Here is a 19,902-nt window from a genome sequence, read left to right on the forward strand (position 1 = left end):
CAAAATTGAATTCCTGGAAATGCTGCTAAGTAGCTGCATTATTTGAGAAAATATTGAGCCTCCGTTATCTTATCTGTTAAATAAGAGTTGGACTAGATGATTCCCTAAAGTTTAATAACCCACAAGTTTTGTAAAGCACAAAGATGATACCACTGATGACCAGACTGTCCATCTCTATCTGCGCATGTGTCCCTCTGTCTTTCATTCTTCATTTTTTCTATGTAATACAGTCAGCAGTTTTAAAACTTATAATGCCAAAGATCCTTTAAAGAATATGAGAATATGCTTGTAATTTTATCTCTCTCCTCCTGTCTTTTTGGGCTGTGTTTTCTGTGTCACTCTCTTCTTTGCCCTTGCAATACTGGTTAAAACTTTCTTATGTGTATTTTACCTGATTCATTGTTTCTCCTTCTTACTTTTTCTCTTTCTTCCTCCCTCTTTTCCATCAGTTCATTTCCTCCTAGTTCTCATTCACTCATTCCCACTCCCCACTGCAGATTTCTATTTGATCTGTGATTATCCCTACAGACATTGTTTGGTGCTACCACTAGTGCACTAACAGAAGATAAAAACACAAAATGGACCTTAATGCCATACCTACTTATTTGCTAGAATGCCATAGTTCTGTCTGAAGTCCTCCCACACAACCCATAGAGAATTAACTTGCTAGGGGCCCCCTACTTGCTTCTATCTCTCTGACAGAGACAGTGAGAGTAGGCTCTAGTGACATCCCATTTCAGAATGTGCTTTGTAGGGGTCCAGCTACCAAATTACCTTCCATTCAATCTGACAAGTATTTTTGAGCACCTACTGTGTGCCCAGTGCTCAGTACTTCCCTCCAGGGACTCCTGGGGTCTCCAAACAATACAGCCTAATCCTGCCACAGCAGGAACTCAACATTATTGCACAGGCTTTGTTCTTAAGGTTAGGCTTTGCTAAGATTACAGCCTACAGAATTCATTCAACTCCTTTGGCTTGGAAATGAGGCTGAATTTTCAGCAAAAGTGAGGAGTTGAATCAGCCTGAAGCTTTAATTCAGTGCATATACTCATTTGAACTTTGGAGCTACCTTATAAACATCAGAAAGGTAAAATACATAGCTTACCTTCAGCAGAGGTTTCTCTTGGGAGAGTCTTAGCGTTTCCAAAATGTCATTAAAGCCATAATCTGTCACTTTTAGTACAAAATGCCCATCTACCACATAGTTCCTGAGATTTCAGCCTCCCATGAGCAAACTCTCTATGGTATAAGTACTTCATGCCCTGAAGATGATACAAACAGGATTTATCTAGCAACTTATTTAACTATTTTTCGCTTATAGAGCTACTTTCTGAGATAAATGGCATGAGTTATTATGATCCAGAATTCAGCCGTTTTTTTTCTTATATCCAGGCAAAGCAAACTCTGACAACAAGAATTGTTTCCTGGTCCCTTTTAACTCTAAAATTGTATGCTTTGATAAGGAATCATATCTTGAGTGTATCAAGAATTGTGTGTTATTGGAGGATTTACTGCCATTTCAAACATAGGATGGATTCATATATATATAATTGCCAAGAATTTGAAGATTCTGCCCCCCCCCCCCCCCACAAAGGTATAGTGCAACTCTCATCTACTACTGGCAGGAATGAAAATTGGTACATCAATTTGGATGGGCAAATTGGCCATAGCTACAGAAAGAGAGGAGAGAGAGAGAGAGAGAGAGAGAGAGAGAGAGAGAGAGAGAGAGAGAGACTGACTTATAGATTCTACTTCTTCTCCAAAGAAATGCTTGCTCATCTGTACAAGAAGACATATACAAGAATTCTCATTGCAGCTCTGCTTTATAATATTGCATAATTGGAAATACAATAAATACCTATCAAGAAGGAACTGTTCAAATTGTGGTATATCCAAACTACAGAATGTTCTGCAGCAATTCAAAAATAATCAGGTATATTTATATGTGTCAACAGGGAAACATCTGTAAGCTGTAGAGTAAGTAAAAAATAGTAAGTTGCAGAACTATATGACAGTATATATTTTAAAAAACAAACAAAATCTGTAATGTATACCAATACACATGACATTAATTCCAAGGCTAATCACCAAATTGTTAACAGTGGCTAACTTTGGAGGAGGATATGAAAAAGAATGAATAAATATATTTTCTTATCATTGGATTTTTAAATTTAATTTAATACATTATTTTTGTAATGTAAAATAGGCAATAAAAAAGAAGAAAGCTGAATACTCCTGATCTTTGCAGCTTGCTTGGCAACTTTATAACACTCAAATGTGATCTACCAGAACTCTCAGATGGATTTAATCATTCACATATAAATATATCCATATTCTACTAATGTAATCATTTCAGAACTCTTTATGCCTAGCCTTTTTAAGTATCTGGCTCTATTTTGTAGCCTGACACCCCTTTTATATTTGTACTAGAGGCCTGGTGGACAAAAATTTGTGCACTCATTGGGGAGGGGAGGGTCCCTCAGCCCGGCCTGGGCCCTCTCGCAGTTTGGGACTCCTCAGGGGATGACCACCTGCTGGCTTAGGCCCGCTCCCCGGGGGATTGGGCCTGAGATGGCAATCAGACATCACTCTGGCAGCCCGGCAGCCCTCAGGGGATGTCCACTTGCCAGCGGGGAGCAGGCCTAAACTGCAGTCAGACATCCTTAGCGCTGCTGAGGAGGCAGGAGAGGCTCCCACCACCACCGCTGTACTGGCAGCCATCAGCCTGGCTTGTGGCTGAGCAGAGCTCCTCCCATGTGAGAGCGCCCTGACCACCAGGGGGCAGCTCCTGCATTGAGCGTCTGCCCCCTGGTGGTCAGTGTGTGTCATAGTGACCAGTCATTCCCAGTCCTTCTGCTGCTAGGGTCAGTTTGCATATTACCCTTTTACTATATAGGATAGAGGCTTGGTGCACGGGTAGGGGCTGGCTGGTTTGCCCTGAAGGGTGTCCCGGATCATGGTGGGGGTCCCGCTTGGGTGCCTGGCCAGCCTGGATGAGGGGATGATGGCTGTTTGCAGCTGGTCACACCCCCTTCGGGGTGGGGGGCCCCACTGGGGTGCCTGGCCAGTCTGGGTGAGGGGCTGAGGGCTGTTTTCAGGCTAGCGGATGACTGAAGCTCCCAACCTCTCCTTTTTTTCTTTTTCTTTTTTATTCTGGGATTTATTTACCTTCTATGGCTGTCACTGGAACTGAGAGCCAGCTTTAGCTCTGAGTCTTGGCTCCAGCTCTGAGACCTCGGCTGCTGAAAGCAGGGATCTGGGTTTGTTTGGCTTCTATAATTGAAACGCTGTTGCAGCTCCAGCTCTGAGGCCTGGCTGGATGAAAACAGGTTTCTGGGGTTTGTTTAGCTTCTATAATTGCAACATTGTTTCTTAGAGTGAAGCTCAGAGGCCGGCAGCGGCAGGCGGGGAACCTTGGCTTCCTCCATCACTGGAGCAAGCAAGCCTCCTGTTCGCTTCAGGTCCGTGGCTGCCGGCCACCATCTTGGTTGGCAGTTAATTTGCATATCACCCTGATTAGCCAATGGGAAGCATGTCAGAGGTATGGTTAATTACCATGTTTGTCTATTATTAGATAGGATGCTTTATATCATATGCCCTCAAAACATCTGCAGTCCCCTATATTTCTTAACAGAGTCTGCAGTGGGTAAGATTTTCCCCAGGTTGTCTAATGTTTAGGTTTCATTCATCATGGGCCTGAGAGTACTGTCATTTATAGGTTCCTCCCTTAATTCACGGGACCTTGCTTACAAGGTAAGTGGAAAAGTACTAAAATAGGAATTAGGAGATTTGGATTCTATTATTGGAGAGGAAAATAAGACATTTGCGGGGGGGGGGGGGGTGTTAGCAGCCTGACTCTGTATCCCTAATACACATTCCTGTTAGCCTATAGCAGTGATGGCAAACCTTTTGAGCTCGGCGTTGTCAGCATTTTGAAAAACCCTAACTTAACTCTGTTGCAGTGTCACATATAGAAATTTTTTGATATTTGCAACCATAATAAAACAAAGATTTATATTTTTGATATTTATTTTGTATATTTAAATGCCATTTAACAAAGAAAAATCAACCAAAAAAATGAGTTCGTGTCTCATAGGTTCGCCATCACTGGCCTATAGTCTAGTCACTGCCCCTTCCTTAATTATCTGGTCTTGCAAAGCCTGTTTACCTAAGTACTCCCATTTTACAGAGGCCATAAACCATGAACAATACAAACCCCCCAGAGGGGGTTATCAGTGCTGGCACCAGGCCAGGCCTTTAGGTGTGGTCTCAAAGCACTTATCCCAACACATGGGGCTTTTTAAAAAGCCCATGAAAGTTCCGGAAGTATGATCCATATTTGGGGGACAAAGAAACCAAAGGGTATAAAGAGAAAGCTTCCTCCATATTGGTTCACTCAGGATTTGGAAATAGGCTCCCCTGAGTCATGGTACTAGTACACTGGAAATAAATGGGTGTTTCCTGTATCTCTGGGTACTCCTGTGTATTTTTCGGTCACCTGGTAAATTTTGTAACATTATCAACTCTGCCATTTAATAGTTGGCTGGTAAATACAGGTGAAGGCAAAAGTAGGTTTATAGTTGTTCATATAAAAGATATGCAGTTTATAATTATTACAATAGCTTTATTAACTCAAAAGAATGTCACAATGGCACAGTGCACTTAGGTACAATCTCATAAGTGCTCAAATTGCTAGCCTTCATTTTTTATACATTCTTGTAGTCTACTTGCTATACTCTATGTTTCATGTACACACAAATGTAAACCTACTTTTGCCCACCCCTGTATTTATTAAGCACCTATTATGTGTGGCAGATACTACATAAGAAAGTACACCTCATTTAGTTTCTCTGAGCCTCTGTAAAAGGAGGCCAATCACACTTATTTTATAAAGAATTGGAACAAGATAATGTCTATAAAAGCTAGCTTGAAAAAGGTTAGGCCATAATACAAAGGTCAAGACAATGATCAATATGCAAGAAGCTCAACAAGTCATTGATTATCCAGATCAGCCTCATAAAAATGCACATAGACAGAATTTGCATATTATTCCAGGGAGTTCATGGACTCCTTTGAAGCCCATCCATGAACTGTCTTGGCTGTGAATAATTCTTGCCTCAGAAAATGAACGTGCTGCCTGATAGACCCAATGGTCTTTAGTTTTACTGGTTATGCTGAGTTCCATATCTACACCCATGGTATGCAAAGACCCATCATCCAGTTCTAGGCTGAACCACTTGTTAAAAAGCTAAAGCCAGGAGATTGGACTAAGCAGATCAAATAATCTGGAAATGAGCACTTTCCCACATCCAGAAAGCAAAGAAGTGGAATGGAAGAAAGGATTACTGAAAGTAAAGCGTGCTCAATGCCAATAGGAAGTTAAAAAAAAATAAAAAAATCTGACCCTCATATTTGGGTGAGGGGCAGGGCAAGTAAAACCTTCCTATTGTTGTAATGTACCCCGCGAATCACAGAAGGACGCCTCAAGAAGTCGAATTAAAGAGTCACATTTATTGCAATCCGGGACTATGAGGGGCCATTCCCAAATCTCATAGCCATAAGATGATGGCAAAACCACTTATATAGGCAAAAATCACAAAGGTATTGATTAAATCCCAGGGTTTGGAATGTGGCACCTGGCTCACAAAAAAGCAAATTACAGAAGCAGAATTAAGCATGTTAATTACAGTTTCGAATCTCGGGGTCACTGAATTGACAGAAATACATTATCTAGAGTCCTTGGGTAACCTGGGTTAAACTTAGGCATGTTATCTAAATTACAGTTGTGGGTCTCTGGATCACTGAGTTGATAGAAACACATTATCTGGAGCCCTCGGGTCTCCCGACCACTGAGTTGTCAGGACAATTTAGAGTAATTGTGCTGTCCTGGTCTCCGGACCACTGAGGCAGCTGGAACGCACCACCTGTGGCCACTAAAACAATTTAGGGTAATTGTGCTGTCCTGTTTCCAGGCACAGTAGAATGTGCTCTCTAAGACCAGTATGATAACAATCAATGGAATAGTCATTCAATCGATAAGGCATTCAATCGAATGGGATGACTTATACAATTTAGAAAATCAAAGTAACTTTTATATTATTAAGCCAAACAACAGGGTTAGAGTTAAACTACAGTTTCCACCTGAAATGGTTGCTACCATACTTCACTATATTAGTACCTTATAACAGATATGGGCAAAAAGACTGTGAGAAGGGGTGGGAGGCATACCCTGGGAAGGAAAGTAGAAGAGTGAAATCATCACAAGGATCCAAGGAAAACAAAACATATGAAAATATTTAAGTTCTAATCTACAGGGAAAATTCAAGATTTCCTCAGTTTTTCCATTAAACTTAATGAGATCCAGCAAAAGTGATGATTTAAACATCCTGTCTAGTTTCACATCTTCATTCATCAGTATGTCTTCTAGACTCCTTCGGAAACTGATTTCTGTCACAATGGCAAACATTCCCGAATCATAGAAGAAGCCCAACAAAGGGTTAATATTTTCATGATATAGGTCCTTTATCTGGAAAACAGAGGGAGAGAGGAGAGTCACAGCTGTCCTGTCTCAATTAGGAACCAGAATTTATGGCACATACCCTTCTTCATCCTTTTTATGATTGCTGGTTGTGGTAAGCAGAATTTTGGCCCGATAATCTCCAAATCCTAGTGTTACTCCTGTGATTGTGCTATGTAACACAAGGGAGAGTATAGAAGTGGGCCTAATCTAATCACATGAGCCCTTTAAATCAGAAGAGAAGGGGTGAGAGGAATTCAGAGATTCAAAGTGTGAGGACTCAATGCTCTATTCTTGGCTTGTAGACTGAGGAAGGAGGCTACAAACTGAGGAATATGGGTAGACTTTAGAAGTTGGAAATGGCTCTCAGCTGACAGCCATCAAAGAAATGGGGCTCTCAGTCCATCAACTGTATGGAACTAAATTCTGATGACATCCTGAATGAGCCTATAAGTGTTTTCCCTTCAGAAACTTCAGATAAGAGCCCAGCATGACTGACACTTTCACTTCAGATTTGTGTGATGCTTAAGTGGAAGACTCAACTGAGCCCACTTAGATTTCTGATATTCTGAACTTTGAGATAATAAGTGGGTGCTGTTTTAAGCCACTATGCTTGTGCTATTTTGTAGTGGCAATAAGGATTCTAATCACCAATTTCACTTTGTGTGTGAGAGGGGGAGGGGAGTGGTTTTCCACATAATCAAGCAATTCTCTGACACCAGTTGGGTGTCCAATAACTCAATTCGATTCTGGCACTATATATCTAGAGATAGAGTCAGATCCCACAGGTTAAGGGTTCAATCCTATAAGACTATTCCAATCCACTTGAGACACCAGTCATAAATCCAGGTTAACTGGGTTTCTAACCAACCAGCTGTATAGATTACAAGTTTAATGAACCCCTCTTTGGGTTTATTTAATTTGCTATAGCAGCTCACAGAACTCAGAAACATTTTTCTTACTAGATTACCAGTTTATTATAAAAGGATATAATTCAAGAACAGCCAGATAAAAGAGATGTGTAGTGCAAGGTAGATGGAAAGGGCACAGAGCTTTCATGCCCTCTCCAAGCCATTCTCTCTAAATTTCCTTGTGTTAGCAACCTGGAAGCTCTCCAAACTGTCTTTTTGGGGTTTTATGGAGGCTTCATTACATATGCATGATTGATTAAATCGTTGACCATTGGTTTCATTATATATGCATGATTGATTAAATCGTTGGCCATTGGTGACTGATTCAACCTCTATCCCACTCCCCTCCCCCACAGTCAGGGTGATGGGACTGAAATTTCCAACCCTCTAATCACATTGCTGGTTCTCCTGGCAACCATTCTCATCCTTTGGTGCTTTCCTATAGTCACCTCATTAACATAACAAAAGGTACCTTTATCATTCTCATCACTTAGGAAATTTCAAGGGTTTTAGGAGCTCTGTGCCAGAAATGGGGACAAAGGACAAATATATATTTCTTTTTTTTTAAATAATGTCTTTATTGTGTCTCAGGGCTGTTGCTCTTTATTTATTTTTTATTTTTTTGTTCTTTTTTTATTAAGTTATTACATATGTGTCTTTATTCCTACATTACCCTCATCCCCCCCACCACTCATGCCCTCACCCCCCTGTTGTCTGTGACAAATATATATTTCTTATAAATCACAATATCACAGGCGGTGGTAGAAAAAGAAAGCAATGGTCAAAGAGGGAATATCATAAATGAATACTGGAACTGTGGTCTTCTTCCAGATTCTTTGGGGACTCTGTGGAGTGAAGCTCAGTGACCCAGGAGGATTAAAAAAGGTTAATACATTAAAAGCTGGAATAGATTGCCTATAAAATGTTTCAGAAGAAACACCTATAATTTTGGCTACATTTTCTCTTTGCAACTATTCATTTTTTCACTAATGTGAGAAGCTTTTATTACGTGCCCACAATGTACAAGACACTGGACTTCATGCTAGAGATACAGAAATAAAATAAATAAAATCACAGTCCAGCTTAAGTCAGCTAAGGCGGACACGGAAAATCAGCCCACACATAGTTTCTCAGGTTTCATTGTAGCAGCTTTTATGGACCAAGTAACCAAAACTATGGAGCTCTGAACCACTGTTGAAAGACAGAGTACAAAGTGGTTATGTCAGAGACTGCTAGAAGTTCAATACAAATCCACTTCCTTTTCTTATTGGGAAAACAACTAGTGCACATTTTCTAGCCTCCCTTGGAGCTAAGTGTAGCCATATGACTGAATTCTTAGCAATGGAATATGAGAGGAAGTGATCAGTGATATTTCTAGTCTAAGGTTTTTAAGAAGTGACTATACAACTTTCCATGCTATTTTCCTACTTCTATAGATGAATACAGATGATGACAAGGCCCTAGAAGAGAGCAGAGTCATAAAATGGTCATATCTTGGGCCCCTGAATCACCATATTAGAAGAGTCACCAGCCAACTAATGAAAACTAACTTATACTGATCTTTGGATGAAAATTAAACTTCTGCTGTGTTATTTCAGGGTGTTTTGTTACAACATCTAGCTTTACACTAAGAGCCTTAGAGCCCTAGTATGGAAAAATTTAGGCCTAAATTTTCCCTAGATCTTTACAGTCATATGTCCTCAGCTACAATAGAGATTCTATACATGCAGTCATGCCCTACTCATATTCTGGACAAACCCAGGAAGCAGAGAATATTTGGAGCACCTGTCCTAGCTAGATGGTCATCTGTACATTTACTGGGTAGGCATGTACTTCACCTCTGCCATATCTCCCTAGCTCAGTGGTCGGCAAACTCATTCGTCAACAGAGCCAAATATCAACAGTACAACGATTGAAATTTCTTTTGAGAGCCAAATTTTTTAAACTTAAACTATATAGGTAGGTACATTGTTATTAACTTAATTAGGGTACTCCTAAGCTGGCCTTTGCTAAAAACGCCCTCAATCTGATTGAGGTACATTCGCTGAGGTCGACCCCTTCCAACTCTCCCATCCACACTCGTCTTGTATACTTGTTTCAGATAGACGAGTGTGGATGGGAGAGTTGGAAGGGGTCGACCTCAGGAACATACCTCAAAACAATGCACCTCCCCCATGCTGCATATCCCACGGCCTGCCTGCACCATGTCTCCCGTCGCCCGACTGACCAACACCCACCCCCCACTTCTTCTAATGCCACTTCTTCAAAATAGACTTGCCCAGGCCGAAAACCGTCTTCTGCGCATGGGCCAGTAAGTTTCAATCGCACTGTACATGCGCTCCTGCACGTGGTATTTTGTGGAAGAGCCACACTCAAGGGGCCAAAGAGCCGCATGTGGCTCGCAAGCCACGGTTTGCCGACCACTGCCCTAGCTGGTTACCATCAAAAGTTCAAGGTTTACCCCCTGGCAATGGGCAAGGAGACACATGATTGATGGTGTTGCTCTTATATCAGTCACGGGCAAAGCAGATGTACAGTCCTTAGTTCATCCTAGCTTGATGCCTGTGTCAGTGGCCAGAGCTGTTTCATGCCTGAGGCACATAAAAAAAAAAAAGTTCAAGATTTGAATGTGTCCTGTCACCCAATAACTTAAGTTTCACAAATCTTTTATGTTTAAGGAGGAGTCAAGATTTTAAACTTAACCCTATTTAGTTTCTGTCCAACCCAAATCTTCAGGCTGCTTTGTTAAATAAACCACCCAAGGATACTTTCAACATAATTGGTACGATTGGGGAAATCATTTTTCTTATGTAAATATAAAATGTTAGTTATTTTGGAGAACAGATTGGTTTTATCACTTGCACTTGATTTGATGGACTTAACATCTCCAGAGGGAAACTTTTTCAGCCACACCCCAATTACCCTAAATGAAAAGGTAGAGAATGGTAATAAGACTAAGTTGCTTTAGAGTATACAGCAAATGTCTCATCCACATGAAGGGTTTATAATTAGACCATCAACCTAAACAGGCTTTATTCTTCTTCTCTCATCCTCTGCCCATAGACATTCTGTATTCTGAGCTAAAAATGAGGTTATACAGAGAAATTAAAAATTCCAATTAAGCCCAGCCGGTGTTGCTCAGTGGTTGAGCATCACTGATGTTTCTATCTCTCTCTACCTCTCCCTTCCTCTCTGAAATCAATAAAAATATATTTTAAAAATTAAAACAGACTAAATTTATTTATTTATTTTAATTTTTTTTCTTTATTGATTAAGCTATTACATATGTGTCCTTATCGCCCCATTGCCCCCCACCCCTCCACTCATGCCCTCACCCCCCTGTTGTCTGTGTCCATTGGTTAGGCTTATATGCATGCATACAAGTCCTTTGGTTGATCTCTCCCCCTTAGCCCCAACCTCCCCTACCTTTCCTCTGAGGTTTGATGGTCTGATCGATGCTTCTCTGTCTCTGGATCTGATTTTGTTCATCAGTTTATCTTGTTCATTATATTCCATAAATGAGTGAGATCATGGGATATTTATCTTTCTCTGGCTAGCTTATTTAGCTTAGCATAATGCTCTCCAGTTCCATCCATGCTGTTGCAAATGGTAAGAATTCCTTCTTTTGCCGAAACCGGTTTGGCTCAGTGGATAGAGTGTCGGCCTGCGGACTGAAAGGTCCCAGGTTCGATTCCGGTCAAGGGCATGTACCTGGGTTGCGGGCACATCCCCAGTGGGGAGTGTGCAGGAGGCAGCTGGTTGATGTTTCTCTCTCATCGATGTTTCTAACTCTCTATCTCTCTCCTTTCCTATCTGTAAAAACTCAATAAAATATATTTTTTTTAAAAAAAGAATTCCTTCTTTTTTACCGCAGCATAGTATTCCATTGTATAGATGTACCACAGATTTCTAATCCACTCATCTGCTGATGGGCACTTAAGCTGTTTCCAAATCTTAGCTATGGTAAATTGTGCTGCTATGAACATAGGGGTGCATATATCCTTTCTGATTGGTGTTTCTAGTTTCTTGGGATATATTCCTAGAAGTGGAATCACTGGGTCAAATGGAAGTTCCATTTATAGTTTTTTGAGGAAACTCCATACTGTTCTCCACAGTGGCTGCATCAGTTTACATTCCCAGCAGCAGTGCATGAGGGTTCCTTTTTCTCTGCATCCTCTCCAGCACTTGTTATTTGTTGATTTGTTGATGATAGCCATTCTGACAGGTGTGAGATGGTACCTCATTGTGGTTTTGATAACCCCAATATAAGTGACCACCAGAGAAAAGAGAATTAGGGGAGAGAAAAGAGAGCACAAATGATATAGAAGAGAGAAAAAATGGTATGAGAGAAAAGGAAAAGAAGAAAAAGGAAAAAAATATATATATATGGAGAAAACAACAGAGAACAAACAGGTAAACCAAAACATACAAACCAAATTCCCAGTAAGGAGGGTGGGGGCAGAATCTTATATACAGAAAGTAAGGTTAAGAATTGGACGAATATGGGGAGGACCTCAATTCAGTATAGAGGAAGCAGAAAGAGAATAAGTGGATAAGAAGAAACAAAAAGAGAAGAAAATAATAATAATAATAATAATAAATTTTTAAAAATTGACTCAGACCACAAGGCCATAATATTAGAAATAAACTACAACAAAAACAACTCAAAATACTCAAACACTTGGAAGCTGAATACCATGTTATTAAATATTGATTGGGTTACCAATGAGATCAAAGAAGAAATTAAAAACATCCTGGAAACTAATGACAATGAAAACACAACAATCCAAAACCTTTGGAACGCAATGAAAGCAGTCCTGAGAGGGAAGTTTATAGCTCTACAGGCCTATCTCAACAAACAAGAAAAAATGGTAGTAAATCATCTAGATCTACAGCTCAAAGAATTAGAAAGAGAGCAATAAGGAAAGCCCAGAGTGAGCAGAAGGAAGGAGATAATAAAGATTAGAGCAGAAATAAATGACATAGAGACAAAAAAACAATACAGAAAATCAATGAAACCAAGAGCTGGTTCTTTGAAAGGATAAACAAGAATGACAAACCTCTAGCCAGGCTCACAAAGAAGCAAAGAGAAAGGACCCAAATCAACAAAATCAGAAATGATAGAGGCGAAATAACAACAGACCCCACAGAAATACAAATGATTGTTTAAAAATACTATGGACAACTCTACTCCAACAAACTAGACAACCTGGAGGAAATGGACAAATTCCTAGAAAAATACAACATTCCAAAACTCAATCAGGAAGAATCTAAAAATCTCAACAGGCCAATAACTATGGAAGAAATTGAAGCAGTCATCAAAAAGCTTCCATCAAACAAAAGCCCAGGACCAGACGGCTTCACAGGGGAGTTTTACCAAACATTCAAGGAAGAAATAAAACCTATCCTCCTCAGACTACTACAAAAAATCCAAGAGGAAGGAACACTTCCAAGCTCATTCTATGAAGCCAGCATCACCCTAATACCAAAACCAGGGAAAGACAACACAATGAAAGAGAATTACAGGCCAATATCCCTCATGAACATAGATGCCAAAATCCTCAACAAAATCTTAGCAAATCGGATCCAGCAGTACATCAGAAAGATCATACACCATGACCAAGTAGGATTCATCCCAGGGATGCAAGGATGGTACAATATCCGCAAATCAATAAGCGTGATACACCACATAAACAAATTGAAAGAAAAAAACCACATAGTCATATCAATTGATGCAGAAAAAGTGTTTGACAAAATTCAACACCCATTTTTGATAAAAACTCTCAGCAAAGTGGGAATTGAAGGATCATACCTCAACATAATAAAAGCCATATATGACAAACCCACAGCCAACATCATACTCAATGGACAAAAACTAACACCATTTGCCCTAAGAACAGGAACAAGACAGGGATGCCCACTCTCACCACTCCTGTTCGACATAGTACTGGAAGTATTAGCCATTGCAATTAGACAAGAAGAAGAAATAAAAGGCATCCAAATTGGAAAAGAAGTAAAACTCTCCTTATTTGCAGATGACATGATATTATACTTAAAAAACCCTAAAGACTCCATCAATAAACTATTAGACTTAATAAAAGAGTTCGGCAATGTAGCAGGATACAAAATTAACGCCAAGAAATCTACGGCTATGCCCAATTAATATTCGACAAAGGAGGCAAGAGCATACAATGGAGTCAAGACAGTCTCTTCAATAAATGGTGTTGGGAAAATTGGACAGATACATGCAAAAGGATGAAACTAGATCACCAACTCACACCATACACAAAAATAAACTCAAAATGGTAACAGACTTAAACGTAAGACGGGAAACCATAAAAATACTAGAGGAATCCACAGGCAGCGAAATCGCAAACATATGCCGAAGAAATTTCTTCTCTGATAATGCTCCTAGGGCAATGGAAACTAAAGAGAAAATAAACAAATGGGACTACATCAAAATAAAAAGCTTTTCCACAGCAAAGGAAACCATCAAAAAAACAACAAGAAGACCCACTACATGGGAGAACATATTTGCCAATGATACCACCGATAAGGGTTTAATTTCCAACATCTACAGGGATCTCATGAAACTTAACAAAAGGAAGATAAACAATCCAATCAAAAAATGGGCAACGGACCTAGATAGACACTTTTCGAAAGAGGACATACAGAAGGCCGAAAGACATATGAAAACCTGCTCAAAGTCACTAATTATACGAGAGATGCAAATCAAAACGACAATGCGGTATCATCTCACACCTGTCAGAATGGCTATCATCAACAAATCAACAAACAACAGTGTTACAGAGGATGTGGAAAAAAAGGAACCCTTCTGCACTGCTGGTGGGAATGCAGACTGGTGCAGCCACTGTGGAGAACAGTATGGAGCTACCTCAGAAGACTAAAAATGGAACTCCCATTTGACCCAGTGATCCCACTACTAGGAATATATCCCAAGAAACCAGAAACGCCAATCAGAAAGGATATATGCACCCCTATGTTCATAGCAGCACAATTCACCATAGCTAAGATTTGGAAACAGCCTAAGTGCCCATCAGCAGATGAGTGGATTAGAAAACTGTGGTACATATACACAATGGAATACTATGCTGCGGTAAAAAAAAAAAAAAGGAACTCTTGCCTTTTGCAACAGCATGGATGGAACTAGAGAGCATTATGCTAAGTGAAATAAGCCAGTCAGAGAAAGATAAATACCACATGATCTCACTCATTTGTGGATTATAGAGAACAACATAGACTTATGAAAAGGGACAGACCCAAAGACTGAGAAACAGCGATCAGGCTATCAATACCCAGAAGGAAAGTAGGGGAGGGTGGGGTAAGGGGAAGAGATCAACCGAAGGACTTGTATACATGTATATAAGCCAAACCAATGGACATGGACAACAGGGGGATGGGAGCATGAGTGTGTGTGTGGGGGGGAGGTTGGGGGTTAATGGGGGGGGATGAGGACACATTTGTAATACCTTAACTAATAAAAAATAATAATAATAATAATAATAAAAAGGAAATCTATGGCATTTCTATACACCAATAGTGAATGTGCAGAAAGAGAGACTAAAAAAGCAATCCCATTTCCATCGCACCAAAAAAATTAAGCTACCTTGGAATAAACTTAACTAAAGAGGTAAAAGACCTCTACTCAGAAAACTACAGGACACTGAAAAAAGAGATAGAGGAAGACATAAAGAGATGGAAGAACATACCATGTTCATGGATTGGTAGAATCAACATCATTAAAATGTCCATACTGCCCAAAGCAATCTATAAATTCAACGCACTTCCCATTAAAATACCAATGGCATATTTCACAGACCTAGAACGTACTCTCCAAAAATTCATCTGGAATAAAAAATGACCCCGAATAGCTGCAGCGATCCTGAGAAAGAACAAAGTACGTGGGATCTCAATGCTAGATATCAAGCTGTATTACAAAGCCACTGTTCTCAAAACTGCCTGGTACTGGCACAAGAACAGACATATAGATCAATGGAATAGAATAGAGAGCCCAGAAATCAGGACCAACCAATACACTCAATTAATATTTGACAAAGGAGGCAAGAACATACAATGGAGCCAAGATAATCTCTTCAATAAATGGTGTTGGGAAAATTGGACAGATACATGCAAGAAAATGAAACTAGACCACCAACTTACACCATACACAAAAATAAACTCAAAATGGATAAAGGACTTAAATATACGACGGGAAACCATACAAATACTAGAAGAATCCAAAGGCAACAAAATCTCAGACATATGCCGAAGCAATTTCTTCACCGATACAGCTCCTAGGGCACTGGAAACTAAAGAGAAAATAAACAAATGGGACTACATCAAAATATAAAGCTTCTGCACAGCAAAAGAAACCATCAACAAAACAACAAGAAAACCCACTGCGTGGGAAAACATATTTGCCAATGTCATATCTGATAATGGCCTAATCTCCAAAATTTATAGGGAACTCATACAACTTAACAAAAGGAAGATAAACAATCCAATCAAAAAATGGGCAAAGAATCTAAATAGACACCTTTCAAAAGAGGACATTCAGAAAGCCAAGAGACATATGAAAACATGTTCAAAGTCACTAATCATCCGAGAGATGCAAAGCAAAACAACAATGAGGTACCATCTCACACCTGTCAGACTGGCTATCATCAACAAATCAACAAACGACAAGTGCTGGAGAGGATGTGGAGAAAAAGGAACACTTGTGCACTGCTGGTGGGAATGCAGAATGCTGCAGCCACTGTGGAATACAGTGTGGAGTTTCCTCAAAAAGTTAAAAATGGAACTCCCATTTGACCCTGTGATCCCAATTCTAGGAATATATCCCAAGAAACCAGAAACACCAGTCAGAAAGGATATATGCACCCCTATGTTCATAGCAGCACAATTCACCATAGCTAAGATCTGGAAACAGCCTAAGTGTCCATCTGTAGATGAATGGATTAGAAAACTGTGGTACATCTACATGGTGGAATACTATGCTGCTGTAAAAAAGAAGGAACTCTTACCATTTGCAACAGCATGGATAGAACTGGAGAGCATTATGCTAAGTGAAATAAGCCAGTCAATGAAGGAAAAATACCACATGATCGCACTCATTTCTGGATAGAAAGACCATTATAAACTTATGAACAAAAATAGATACAGAGGCAGAGCTGCCTGGAACAGACTGTCAAACTACAGCAGGAAGGCCGGGGAGGGTGGGAGGGCAGGAGGGGGGTGGGTAAGAGATCAACCGAAGGACTTGTATGCATGCATATAAGCATAACCGATGGACATAAGACACTGGGGGGTAGGGGAGGCCAGGGGATTGTCAAGGGCGGGGGGAAAAAAAGGAGACATATGTAATACTCTTTGTAATACTTTAAGCAATAAAAAAAAATAAAAAAATAAAAAAATATAAAAATGACCTAGTTAGGTCCTATTGTTTAAAATAAAAAAAGAAAGGTAAAAGGAAAGGCAGATCGATAACTTATATAGATTCAAGAAAGAAACAAATGGGACCTTAAAATTGTCTAAGAAGAGCCTTTTACTTTTCAGATGAAAAATAAACTGCAGTAAATCCTCAAAAAAATAAAAATAAAAATAGGATAAAAATAATAAAATAAAATAAATTAGAATGATGGAAAAAATAATGTGAAAAGAAATAGAAAATAAAGGAACAAACAAAAAAAAGGAAAATAAAGAAAAAAGAGATAACATAATAATAATAAAATAAAATAAAAATGAAACAGTGAAGTGTCCTTCCTTTGGCTGGTTTAAGATCCCACTCTTCTGTACTGTCTGTGGCTTCTCAGTTTCCTGTTGCTGGGACTGAAGGCCTCCCTTTAGGCCAGTCCCTGTGTACTCTAAGGGACTATTCCGATTTTTTTCCCTTTGTGCCACTCAGGGCATAGTCTGAGTGTGGCTGTATTGGTTGCCTGGGGACTGCAGAGAGGAGCTATATCTTCAGGAGAAAAAGGCTACCTAGGTCCTGTGCCTACTGTATGACTCAGCACCAGACTCGCAGCCACCTCTCCTTGACCCTCTCCTCACCCCAGGCTCTCCCTAGACTCCACAAGTCCTCACCTCCTCCTGCACCTCAGCCACGGATGAGTCTCTATATCTGAAAGGTCCTATGAACTAGGTTCAGCAAAGAAAAGCAAATACCACAAAGAGGGGAAAGAGCTGCACCTCTGTGAGCCCCTCTCCTCCCGGCACCTCGTGGTCTGGGCAGCCGTCCTGAATGCCCCCTCTGGGCTCAGTCTTTCATGACTGTGGACCCAGATCTAGAACCCCCTGCCACTAGCAGTCCTGTGGACCTCCTTTCCACAGTCAGACGCTGTGCCTGTCCCAAGGGACATGGCTCAGTGCTGTGCAGTTTCCCTCTGACCCTCTGGGCTCGGAGGTCTTGTAGTTCTCCCCAGCCCAGATCCCTGATTTTACCATTCTCCAGGTGTCCTCTGCCCTTCCTGGCTGCAAATTGTCTCACCAGCTGTGTCTACTTCGCCAATTCGGGGTGGATGTTATTCAATTTAGTTGCTCGTTCTATCTGCTCTGGGAAAAGGCTCAGGACAAGTCCGTCTATTCTGCCATTTTGTCTCTCCCTAAATTTATTTTTAAAAGTTCCCATTAACTAGAGACAGAAAAACAACCAAACGTATGCAGACCCCAGAAAGGTACAATACCACTCTCTGCAACAACTCCCTTAAGTAACTGCAGAAAGTGCTAGGTCATTTCACTTATTCATAGCTAAGTGATGTAGCACCAGGTTCCCTGTGATGAATGCTGATGGTTGGTGGTTGCAATTCTCATTGCCGTGAGGCATCTGTAATGGGAGACATAGTGCAGCAAATGTTTCCTGCATTTACCTTCATCCATTTTTCTCTTGTGAGACAGGCTATTTTAGGGGCTTCTTATGCTTTAATCATAAACTGATTGGCTTAAATATAGATTAAACATTTTTTTGTTGGGATGCACAAATGTATTACCATAGCAATATGAGCAACTTAGACTTTCAAAAGTCTATTTATGACTTTTTAAGTACAAAAAAAACAATTTGTAAAAAATCAATAAAATATATTAAAAAAACCAATTTGTAAGGTTACTGTCAAGTAAAAAAACAACAATTATTTTATTGTCTTCACTTTTACACTGGTACCTGATAGATAATTTTCTTCTACATGCATAGCCTTAAGAATTCATCAGTCATCAAACCCTATTTAGTTTCTGTCCAACCCAAATTTTAAAAAAAGGAATACAAATACAGATTCTTCTCCATAATAATAAAAATGTCTTACATTTACACAGTGCTTGCTACTCTTCAAAGTGCTTTCACATCTATTACCTATAGCCTGGAGATTCCATTTCAGGCTGTACCAATTTGTCATTAGTAGAGATAATAAAGCAAAATATGAGAGTGTAACCATTCTCTTATTAAGGAATATCCAGCTGTGGTACTGCACCTGGAGACCTGCCAGAGGCAAAGGCTAAATAATGGGAGCTGCAGGCATCTGAGTTTCTCACCCACACTTTGTGTTAGAAGACATCTTCTAGCCAAGGAATTCAAAACTCTTTAACTATGGAATGACTCTTAGAGGCCTTCATCAGCTGAACAAAACTGTGCCAGTCAGGCTCAGTGCCCACAGAGTTCAGAAAGGTAGTCCAGGATCAGTGCCTGGCAGCAGCCGAACAGTCAAAACACCAAAGGCAGCCTTCCTGGTCTTGTGCCCAGCAATTCTTCAAGTGTGACCCGGTGCAGCTGTATCATGGTCAGCTGGGAACTAGCTAGAAAGGCCATTCTCAGGCTCCACCCCACACTTACTTAATCATAGAAGTCATGAGCTTGAAGTTTTAGCCTTCTGAGGACTTTAGCCTTTAGAGGGGTCAAAGCTTAAACTGAAATGAGAATTCACAAAATCAGCCAATGTGTGGGATATGCCAGTGGGCAATAGGGCAATAAAGCCTTCCTAGAGCCTTTGTGTTGGAAGCTGCCCATTGTCTTCATTAGCAGAGAGGTGTAGACAAGGAGCCCAGAATGCTGATGAACCTTGAGCCCTGGCAAAGGTCAGAGCTATGCACCAACTGTTTAATAATGGTAGCTGAAGCAAATTCCCAACCAGATAGTTCTGTAAATCCTTAGTCTGTCTGTTACTGCAATTGCCTGCCTAAGGGCTATGGGTGTATCCCAAACTGAATAAAAGGATGGCAAGGCCTGAGCACAAGTGGAGTCCTTCCTCTTGCGTGGGGCTCCCGCCTGGCCCCCCAATTTCCAAATTATTATTTCTTGCCTTGTCTCTGTCATTTGCGCACTGCCCTTCTCCAGAGCCCGAACCCTGACCCACGCGGGGCGTGGGTTATCACATCTTTGCAACTCAACTATATTACTCGACTCATGGCCATTCCTAGCCATCATGGCACCTTTGTGCTAATTAGGAAAGGGTGCTTTCCTTCAAGTAA

At 40.4% G+C, this 19,902-nt stretch overlaps 1 protein-coding gene across 1 annotated transcript in view; it reads right to left on the reverse strand.

Moving 5' to 3' along the window:
• GUCY2F (guanylate cyclase 2F, retinal) overlaps positions 1–19,902 on the reverse strand; it is a gene marked incomplete at both ends in the record, with an annotated part of 137,887 nt that overhangs the window by 70,781 nt on the left and 47,204 nt on the right. The window contains 4 exon segments of the mRNA XM_081081009.1: positions 1,106–1,114; positions 1,117–1,210; positions 1,212–1,262; positions 6,350–6,526. Coding sequence (XP_080937135.1) covers positions 1,106–1,114; positions 1,117–1,210; positions 1,212–1,262; positions 6,350–6,526 — 331 coding nt within the window.

Source organism: Myotis nattereri, assembly GCF_964212035.1.
Source record: "Myotis nattereri genome assembly, chromosome: X".
NCBI lineage: Eukaryota > Metazoa > Chordata > Mammalia > Chiroptera > Vespertilionidae > Myotis > Myotis nattereri.